The sequence below is a fragment of the Ostrea edulis genome, chromosome 4 (assembly GCF_947568905.1).
Source record: "Ostrea edulis chromosome 4, xbOstEdul1.1, whole genome shotgun sequence".
NCBI lineage: Eukaryota > Metazoa > Mollusca > Bivalvia > Ostreida > Ostreidae > Ostrea > Ostrea edulis.
This window is the reverse complement of record NC_079167.1, coordinates 64,884,751-64,896,048: the sequence shown is the minus strand read 5'-3', so window position 1 is coordinate 64,896,048 and position 11,298 is coordinate 64,884,751. Positions and strand designations below refer to the sequence as shown.

General features: G+C 32.1%; 1 protein-coding gene and 1 long non-coding RNA gene across 3 annotated transcripts in view; one reads left to right on the top strand and one right to left on the bottom strand.

Moving 5' to 3' along the window:
* Nucleotides 1-2,000: 2,000 nt before the first annotated feature.
* LOC130054260 (uncharacterized) overlaps nucleotides 2,001-11,298 on the top strand; it is a 20,591-nt gene continuing 11,293 nt past the window's right edge. The window contains exons 1-3 of one of the 2 annotated variants that reach the window (XM_056163457.1): nucleotides 2,001-3,965; nucleotides 4,110-4,202; nucleotides 9,516-11,298. The exon at nucleotides 9,516-11,298 is cut by the window's right edge and continues 6,758 nt beyond it. In XM_056163457.1, coding sequence (XP_056019432.1) covers nucleotides 2,437-3,450 — 1,014 coding nt within the window. In that variant the 5' untranslated portion in view covers nucleotides 2,001-2,436 and the 3' untranslated portion in view covers nucleotides 3,451-3,965; nucleotides 4,110-4,202; nucleotides 9,516-11,298. The remainder of the gene's footprint in view (nucleotides 3,966-4,109; nucleotides 4,203-9,515) is intronic. The other variant, XM_056163456.1, reaches the window with a different exon arrangement.
* LOC125670977 (uncharacterized) lies at nucleotides 2,428-9,335 on the bottom strand. Its single transcript, XR_007368458.2, has 2 exons — nucleotides 5,997-9,335; nucleotides 2,428-5,775 (listed from the first exon to the last, which is right to left on the bottom strand). It is a non-coding gene; the product is annotated as an uncharacterized LOC125670977 (long non-coding RNA).

Genomic DNA, 11,298 nt, shown 5'->3' with positions numbered 1-11,298 from the left:
GAGCAAGCGTTTCGGAGTTTATTGGCAAAAATTGTTAATTCATGAGGATAGATGGTGCGTCATAGCTCATTAGCTGTTTATGGATGCTTCACTTTCACTTTAAAATAATTTTCCACGAACCCGATACTTTTCCGTCTGGTTTTCTAAAACCTTCTGGGTATTTCTTATCATGGAGATGACTCATGGTTCATTTAAAGCATATGTAGTACAATTTATCGCTATGGGGGATATTATACTAGTGTTTGATAGATTCCTATTGTGTATCTTACATGGAAATTTTCCATCGTCCCTTTAACTCTGCCAATGAGTGAGGGCCATGTGATTTGATTGGTGTACTAGTATTTGTGCTGGAATGTAGTTGTCCGTCAACCATCAAGTAATTTGTATAAGTCATAAAAGTATGTAAATAGTTGTCCATTTCCATTCATGCTGCCAAAACCTTCCTCCCATTACTCTCTCTCTCTCTCTTTCCAATTTATATTTAACAATGAGGTCTCCCAAAATTAGTAGAATACTAGAATATCATATCGTGACTCTTCTTCTCTCCGATTCTTTCATGTATTTCGTGTGACGGTGGACAACATTGAAGACTGGTCATTTTTCCAAACCTGAAATAGAATAATAATATTGAAGTCACTTTTCTTTAATTCGATAATCCCACGGATAACAAATAGCGCGCTCAAGGATCACTACAATCTGACAGACCTATATATATAATAATATAGGTCTGTACTTTAGTCAGATTGTGATCACTATGTCAGTCATACGGGGTCCTTTTCATTTTACTTTGGATGATAAATAACCTGTTTGTGGGTGTTGACTTTAAATCACGTGTCCCATATGGAACGAATTACACAAAGCCTAGCCTGGTTCCCCAAAATACACAAAGTCTTCCACTCGGGTTCCATACTTAGTTCGTGCTTGCACATCGGGAACTAGCTGCAATAATGTAGCCCTCTCTGTTTTTTTTTTTTTTTTTTTTTTTTTTTTTTTTTTAGGGAGAGGGCTACAACTCCTTAGGATCTCCGTAATGGTGCAAATGCGGGAGTGATTCACTCCCGCAACATTTGCGCTCATTCTAAACATTTCCTGACTTTCTTTACGTAAATAAAATGATATTCTATGTTTCTTAGTCAATATATAAATTTACAACCTACAACTTTAGATTTGTGAGGCTCTATTCTACCGTTTTCAACAATTTCGATAAATCCCAGTTTCTCGATTCATATTTGTGCGCCATGTTTGATGTACTGAAGTTTCAACTTCCGGTTGTCAAGTCATTTGCATATGCCATATAAGGTGGTATTTACATCAATGGACAAGTATGGAGGCGAAAGCTATTTCGTCGGTATTGAGAAGGTTTGAATTTTTTTTTTTTTTTTTTTTTTTTTTTGGCTTATGACATTTTTATTTCCTATCACTATAACATATAACAAATAGACTAAACGATAGAAGAAAAAAAAGTGTGGAAAGCTGCCAGGGATGGGGCCCTAACTAAGCTCCACCTAAATAACATTATATATTCCCTATTACATCTCGCAGGATGTAGAAGAAGGAAAAAAAACCTGAGAGAAATACAAGATTATATAATCATATGAGAACAAAGTTATACAAATATAAATACATGTATATCATTTCTAGAGGATATTAAAGTATTTCGTGACAACTACCCAAAGGGCCCTTCTCACACTCCAAAAAGTCTATTTTGACCCTGGGTAGTCATGTAAAAGGGAAGGCAGATCATTTCCCTTTACTTTATTTGTACATGATATGAATAGCATGCAACACAATTTGTAATATAAATATATAAGACTATAATTTTTTTACAATACTATCAAGAATATGCGAAAAAGATACCTTGTTTAATTTTTTGTATACAGATACATTGAATTCAAGGATTCCCTTTACATTCTTTCGAATGTCATTTAATTTAATATGAATTTAATATCAAGTTAAAAACCGAACAGCAGAGTGTAAATTCTTTCTGCAACAATATGATTTTCCTTCCTTTGTCGAAGTGGCTCGAATAACTACATTTTCGCGCTGATTGTCAATGTTTAGACTTTTCATTAGATCCACCTACGAGATCTCGCGATAACAAGCATGGCGGAGCAGACGAAGAATTTTTCATGCTGTACATTATATTTAATGAAAAACACCTTTATTAGACATGCCCGAGCACAAAGTTGGTACTCCTTTTGGTATAAACAACATTTGGGACTAATACACAGAGTTTATTATCGGTTATTCATAAAATTATTTTGCACCATTACGGAGATCCTATGGAATTGTAGCCCTATCCCGAAAACGTCAGAATAAAAAAAAATTGGATTGGGCTACTTTATACTCAACAAACTCAGCCAATCAAAATTGAACTGATGACATCATTAAAAGGTATAAGAAGGAGCAACAACACCGGATACGGCCGGAGAAGTCATGGAAAATTCTGGAATATACAGATTTAACCGTTTTAACGGTAAGGATGAGCTTTCTTTTATACCACCTACACTGTTCGATGAAAATAGTTCACGTCACTGGTCAAGGTATATTCCAGATGATGTGAATGAAGTATTTTTCATTGATTTTGATAAAAATTTGAACTTTTTACAAAAATTAGAAAATAGAAATTTACCGACTAATGGGTATTATATATTATTTGCATCAAAATTTTTTAGATGGTTAGAAAGTCTCTCTTCGCCTAGTGAACATTTTAGTGACATCAGATTTAGGTGTTACAGTGAAGAAAGTGCACGCCAGATATTAAGATTGAGGCTTAAGGGTCGACTAACTGTTATTGAAATTCCTGTGAGTACGAACAACCATGCTGTATCAGTACCTATTGTAATCGAAATGGCTAAATTTATTGATTTACGTTTTAGAATATCTGTCATGTGCAAGCATAACATCATTTACGTTGCTCAGCATTATTTCAGGAACGTATTTCATAAAGATATTTGTATTATTGAAAACAGACCTGTTATAAACTTCGAGGATGTCAATTATATTATACGCCCTCTTTCCTTTTCGTCCAGCTCTAATGAAAACCTTAGAGTTGTATCATTTATAGACGAAAACAACGTAAAACTTCGAAGGAGCCGCTATGTGGAACCTCATGATCACTTCAATTTGTATTATATGAATGAAAATAACAACCGATCATCTAATGGTAGAAGGATGGAATCAGCTTTTAATATCTCCTACGATCTCCCATCGATATCACGTCACGTGACTGTAGATCACCACTCAAGGAATGCTTTAGAAATTATGGTACCCCAAATAGACGACTGTGCGGATATTGCTATTATAATTGCAATGTCACGCTTTGATTGTAAATTGTTGAAGGATATCGTGTTTGAAGTCAGGAATAAAGATAAAATATTTACAGCAGCAACATATTTATTTACTAAATATGGACGTAAAATTGAGCTTCCTGACATTGAAAATAATTGAAAAAATATACATATGATTGTGTTTCTTTTGATGTGATGTACTCCAAAACGGAAATTTTTCAAAATTGCATGACAAGCAAAAACAACACAAAATATATAAATTTAAAAAAGAGAAGAAAGGGAAAACTTTTTAAAAATTCTTTGTCAAGAAATCAAACGTGAGAGATTTTCTATTCCATATGTATTGTTGAAAACCTACAGTGTAAGGTGGTGTAAAATCTGGCCCATCCTTACAGTAGCTTCTCCCCCTGTTGGGCAACTCTTTTCATTCTATGTCTTGTAAAACCAACTTTCACATAAAACGTGGAATACATATGTTTAAAAAGTAGTATAACAGTTTTCAAATACAAAAATCACTGATCTTTATCAATTGTCATGGTTTGTACATATTGCATATATAGATTTTATGTCTACAAAAAATATATATTTTGAAGTTCTTTTTTTAAATCTCCATGAGACCATGTATGTTGCTGAATTTAACTGGTGACAAAAATGGCTATTGGATTGCTACACAGGGTATGTTCAGATTACTGTTTACTATATTCTGCTATCGTAAGTAAATTTCTGTGATGATATTTTCACAATTTGATATTTTTTTGTAACTTCTTTTAAATCTCCTGTTTTTGTATGCTTTTTAAAATTTTTTTTCTTCTATTTTAGTGCTGTGAAATTAAATACGGAATAGTATATCAGAATACAATGCAGAGTTTAGAACACCAACCCGAAAAAAAATGAGATGGAAAACGTTTACATGTAAGTGATCAGTTTTAGGTTTTCTGGCAGAAGCCTTATGAATGTCTATCTGTTATTGAAGTTTCATTGCGAATGGGAGTTGTAAGAAATAATGTGATATCAAGTACCATGGGATTACCCTAAATAGGAAGATATACTTTCGTAAGAGTCTGTCTAGCAAAAAATCATGCAATACTGTCCAAATCGTAGGTTACCACATCTTGATGAAATTTGGTGTGTAGGTAGACATCCAACATAGTAATTGAAAAATACTCTCCAAAAATTGCTATTTTCAACATGGCCGCCATACGCAGCGCCATCTGTATTTTGCATATTTTCATCAATATTATAATATATAAAAATCCAGAAAAAGGGTAAAAATCAAATGTAATTTATTTCACTAAAAAATTAAATTTATTTTTTCCAAAAGTATTTCAAAGTTACAGCAGACACTCCTCTTCCAAAAATGGCATAAGTCATAATCAAACATGAAACACATCAAAGGGCAGACAACTCCTAAAAATTGGCATATTGTCAATTTTTCAGAAATGAAGAAAACGTACAAATTGGAAGGCTAGGAAATAATTCATTCTCATACTACTGTCAAAATAGACTACTAAACATCATTAAATCATATTATTGAGCTTGGCATTTAAAAATCATATGAGATATTAGGGATTAGATAATGCCTGTTTTTTAAAAAATCTAGAAAAAGTCATGTGTATATCTATTTTTCAGCCAAAATTAAATTTAAACATCATGAAATGAATTGCATAACAACAGCAGACAATAGCCTTCCAAAATTGATATACGTCATAATCAAACATGCAACATATCAAAGGGCAGACAACTCTTAAAAATTGCCATATTGCCAATTTCTCAGAAATGAAGAAAAAGTACATATTTGAAGGGCCAAATCTTTCAAGAGCAGGTTAGGAAATATTTTTTTTTACACTTATCTCAAAATAGACTACTAAACATCATTAAAGCATATTATTGAGCTTGGCTTTTAAAAATCAAGTCAGTCTGATTAAAACCAGCCCCCTTCTCCTATCATCGTCAGAAATCAAGTGAGATACTACATACATGCCAACTTTTGAAAATCCCCATGGGGGATTTTGCGCGCGACGACCTTTTTTCAACGCTCAAAATTCACGACATTTTACCATGAAAATAAATATTTGTCTTTTCAAATAAAATATCAATCTAATCATTATACATCTATCATACATCAAGTGTGTTTGACCATTAACTTTAACAAAACTATATAAAAAAAAAAAAAAAAACTTTGAAAGATATAGATAAGTATTTTATTAAAATCATCTATTCAGCAAAAAATCCTCTCCAACAAATCACATACATATTATCAAATAATACTTAAAGTTGCATCCTTTTACACCATATACACATTGGCTGGTCTATATATCAAAATTTAAATTAAAGCACATGCATTTAGGTACGACTACAAAGGCGATCTTGCTTGTCTGTAAACATGGGCTTGCAGAGTCTGGTGGAACAATCTGCATTGCAACCAGAAAAGGAGTGATCTGCCCTGCTATGAAGTTTGCGAACAAAACCTTTGCACCCATGACATCTGAAATAATTACCAGGAAAAAACACATCAAAATATATGTTTTTACTTGTAAAATATTAAAGGCTAATTGCTAATATAAAATTCAGTACAGACTTGTGCAAATTACGCATCACAAAGTCTATTGAATATTACACTATATAGACTATGTAATACATCGCTATAGACAGATAGATTCGGGTAGCCTATATTATCATAGTTGGAAAAACATATATTTTACGTACCTTTAATATTGCATATTTTGGATGCTGTCAGCGAGAGGCAAAAATCGGGAATGTCCGATTGTTTGGTGGTGACACTATTATCATTGCCATTCACGTTTGTATAAAGGATATGTCAATTTGAAATCCGTCTTCCCGATTAATTACTATCAAAACATGCTTCGCACTGTCCAATAAGCACCCCGACACGGGCAGACCAAGTAAATTACATCACTCCGATACCATGCGACACAGGTAAACAGCAATGGCTGACTATTGTCCCGATTTGTGATTGGCCAGTTCAGAAATGATGCGGGATTTCAAATTCCGGTTGGAAATGGGGGTTTGTTGTCGTAAAATGGGAGATATTTTTAGAAAATCGGGATTTTGGGGTATTTTTGCAATCCCGATCGGGATATCGAGATTTGCTTTTTCAACTGCTTCAAATCGGGAAAATCCCGCACAAATCGGGAAAGTTGGCATGTATGATACTAGGGGTTAGATAATGCCTTCTTTTTTTTTTTAAAGTATTCAAAAAATGTTGTGTACATTTATGCTATTAAACTCAAATTAAAATTATACATCATGAAATGAATTTCATAGTTATAACTGACAATAGCCTTCCAAAATGACAATAGCCTTCTAAAATGGCATAAGTCATAATTAAACATACAACACATCAAAGGGTAGACAACTCTTAAAAATTGGCAATATGCCAATTTTTCAGAAATGAAGAAAAAGTACATATTAGAAGGGTTAAATCTTCCAAGAGCAGGCTAGGAAATAATTCATTTTCACACTACTGTTAAAATGGACTACTAAACATCATTAAAACATATTATTGAGCTTGGCATCTAAAAATCAAATGAGATATTAAGGGTTTAAATAATGCCCTTTTCTTCAATAACATCTACATAAAATGTTAAATTAATGTACCTATACATTTAGGTTATTGGACAGCCATTTTTATACGCCCGTCTTAAGACGGGACGTATTATGGTATGGTGTTCATGTCCGTCCGTCTGTTAGCTTTTTCGTGTCCGACCCGTAACTTAAATACTACAAAGCCTAGAATCATCAAACTTTGTCTGTAGATACATCTTGGGTAGAAGGTGTGTCGCACATTAAAACCAGGTCACTGTGACTTTTCATTAAGAAGATATCCGTCTGTCCGTCGGTCTGTTAGCTTTTTCGTGTCCGACCCGTAACTTAAATACTACAAGGCCTAGAATAATCAAACTTTGTCTGTAGATACATCTTGGGTAGAAGGTGTGTTGCACATTAAAACCAGGTCACTATGACTTTTCATTAAGAAGATATGGCCATATATGGCAAAAACTTGTCCGGCTCATAACTTGAAAACTATTAGACCTAGAATCACCAAAATTGGTCAACTAATGCATCTTAGGTAGAAGGTGTGTCGCATCCTACTTTAAGGTCACTGTGACATTTAATTAAGGTGATTTAAAAAAAAAATGTTTTAATGGGTACAATCTATACTGTTAACAATATGTGACGGGCATATCATGTGCCGTGGCGGTGCACTTTATTTTTTAAATTACAAGCTGGGTAATATATGTTTCAAATAGTACTTTTAAATATTAATCTGCAAAAGAGAGGACAAAGATGATATAACACAATACTATTTTTGAATAATTCTAGATATAAAAAACCAACAAAGTGAACCCTAAATGGAGAAAAAATGAGATAATAATGATCTCCAATTTCTGGGGGTAGGGGGTAGAGTTCACAAATTAACAATATTATGTAGGAAGTTTCTCCCATCTAGGAGCTTTCTACAATTGAAGGGGAAAGTGTTTTACCTGTAAAGGGGGTACCAGTAGTAAAGAGAACCTTGATAATGATATATACCAATCACTACACATTATCATATGACATTCACAAATGACGTCAAACATACATTACATTTTTATGTTATACAACAAATTCAGCAAATGTTCGACTTTCACAATAAAGATACCAGTCCGAAATTACAGTTGATATCATAAATAATCATTCATAAAAATTATAGCCTATTCATATTCTGTTATGTGTCAATTGATTACGAATAATATGATGTCACATAATGAATGCAATCAAAATCATCTATCCTAACTCACTGACAGACGTAAATTATTGTATGTGTGAAATACTACATGTAGTACATACATGTATATAGTTTTCAATATACATCACTTGTTAAGCAATATAAAATACATGTACTGTATGGCTTTGTCTTGTGTATCTCTGTGATTGATGACCTTTCAGTAAACTGCAAGGATTGTGTTTCTTTATTTCTCATTGTACTCAGTTATACTAATTTATAGAGTTGAAAATTAAATTCCTCACTGTTTTGAATATGAAATACCATTAGTAAAATTAGTGTTAAAAAAATAGAATAAAAAGCATTGTTATCATGGAATAATTGAACACACTTTATTGATGTTAAAACAATGTTATTGACAATCGACTGACTGTCAGATGAAGACTGGTAAAATACATTTCTCAAAATGTTGTGAAAAAAGTTATGTATGATATAAGCAAAACAAATCTATGTTGTATGATGTAAGAATATCAAATATGTAGCCCTAACAAAACTTTCAATATATGTAAGAGTTGACATGCCAGGTTGTGACAGTATCTTTAACAATCCATTTTGACTTTCGTAGTGCAACAATGTTCCACAACAACTCCCATAAGTTGAAAAATAACATGAAATATTGAGATTACCTCCTTGCATCGTTTGTACTACCGCTTTTTTCACCAAACAATATTGAAGAGTTCTAACAAGGGGAGATAACAACACCCAAACCCCCAATAATACATTTTTTGTAGATTTTTCAAAACAGCACTTTACAAAATCCAAAAATCAATTATATTTTAATATGAAAAATGAATAAGGTTCTAAAAAATATGTTTCAGCAAAATAATAAGCAGAGGAAACATTAATTTTACAATCATCTAATCAAAACATACTAAATTGTAGCTATATATAGTATTTCTAATTCAATTTTCGCCATGTAGATATTATTTGCCAAGCGCAATATTTTTATATATGTTGGAACTAGGATTAGTCTAAAGAATATATTTATTTTCATCTATTTTTTCACCTGCTCTTGAGAGAAATTAGCTTTTCAAAATGGGTGGGGGGGGATCTTAATTATTGATGTGGGTCTATCTCAAGACCTCATAAAAATTAATCTCATCACCCGAATTCATTTTTACAGTATTTATTGTGTTGTTCATTAAACAGAATTTCAAAATAAATGCATTGTAATAGATTATTTTCGGGGCAACCAAATTGTGCATATATTCCTCCTAAATTTGTTATGAATTGCTACTACTATGCAAATGAGCTGTTACTAAAAATAGATGCGAGGTTGGGAAATTTTAGGATGATATTTTGACTTTAACGCATATTAAGAAAATATTAAGCAACAAAAAAATTGTGTCTTGCGACTACCCTTTTGGACGATTTTTAGTATTTTGCATGGTTTTCTGGCGGATTTACTCCTAAAAGATCTTGACTCTAGATATTATTAGTAGGAGGAAAATGCCCTTTCTGGGGCAACAGCTTCCTACAGAGTTTATAAGAACTTCCCATGCAGGGTTTGCGATTACCAACAAGGTACATGGAACGTTAAATTAACATAAACGCAAATACTTGAAGATATCAGTGATTACTGAAGATGACATTGCACAATAATTTAATTGATGCGTGCATCAAATTATCCCTCTCATCAATATTGGATTGATTCGCGCATCAATATAAGATGATGCTCGCAATAATTAAGTTGATGATCGCATCCATTGAATTATTGCGGACAAAAATTGAATCATGTGCACATCAATTAAATTATTGCTCTCTTCAATTGAATTGAAGAGCGTGCATCAATGTGGTGGAATTATACCTCTCAAGATTGGATTTTGTACTCCGAATAATTGATTTGATAATCTCTTTAATTCAAGTGAAGATATCTTTAATTATTTACGAGTTTGTATATTATATATTCAGATTTTAAAAACATAACGAAAATGCCAGATGACATTACAAAAGGCATCGTTAAAATCATGCATCGTTACAAATTGTCAATGTATTAGGAATGGTTGTATCCTACGTTATACTTTCATAGAATGGTTTTTGGTGGGTTTTTTTATCTATTCAATTCTTTATTGTCCATGAGTTATACGACTCATCGGAATACATCTAGTACATGTATATACACAATATATCTAATTGTATAAGATAAACAACTGGTGAGTGAACAGGAGAAGATAGGAGGAAAAGAAATTACAAATATAAAATGTAATCACATTATGAGATGCACATGTTATTAGAAAAATACTATAATTACTGTTTACATTATTGACTTACAATGCTAAACTTCATATTTTCACAGCTTGTACTAAGAATTTTCCCAAGTTATAGAGTTCTTTAGTATTGTCTACACTAAGGAGCTTAACTAATTTAAAGACAATTGGTTTTGTGTAATAAAAACTCTTAATGTATTTCTTTCTCAAATCGTTGTAAAATGGACATTTCAGGATAAAATGAAATTCATCTTCTATATCATTATAATCGCATAATTTACAAAGCCTCACAGTCCTTAAAACATTGTTATGCTTACCTTTTTCAATATTCAAAGAATGTGAAGACGTTCTGAATTTGATGATATTTTTTTTCCTTTTTAAGTTGATTGGTCTTTTGAGATATGATTGTAAACAAAAGTTATGTATTAAATGTTCATAAAGAACACTTTTTGGTGAACTTGAAATAGACGACATTAGGTTTTCTTTGTAAATATCCAATATTCTGAATTCTATTATTTTATAATCTTTAAGCTGATTCACAACGACTTTTCAAACAAATATTCTAAACCAATGCTTGACAGATCATGTTTCACATTAACAATCCAACTGTCATTGTTTGCAATCATATTTTCATAACAATCTTTCAAAATACAGTTATTCGTGGTTTTAATTTTTAACCAGAATTTAAAAATTGTCAATTTTCTTCTAACGTAAAGTGGAAATCTGCCAAGTTCACAATATACCGTACTATTGTTGGTTCTTTTGTTTACTCCTAACACTTTTTTACAAAAAGAAAGATGCACCTTTTCAGTGTCCGGTGCTTTATGAAAACCCCAAATTTCACATGTATATGAAAGAATACTGTGTACATAAGTATCAAAAATTGAACATTGCGTATCAACATTAAAATAATGATTTCTCAAAGTATTAGATATTACAAAAAGTGCTTTACGTCCTTGTTCGGCAACATGTTTTTGTGTTTGGAAAAATTTGCCATTGTAATTAAACAACATCC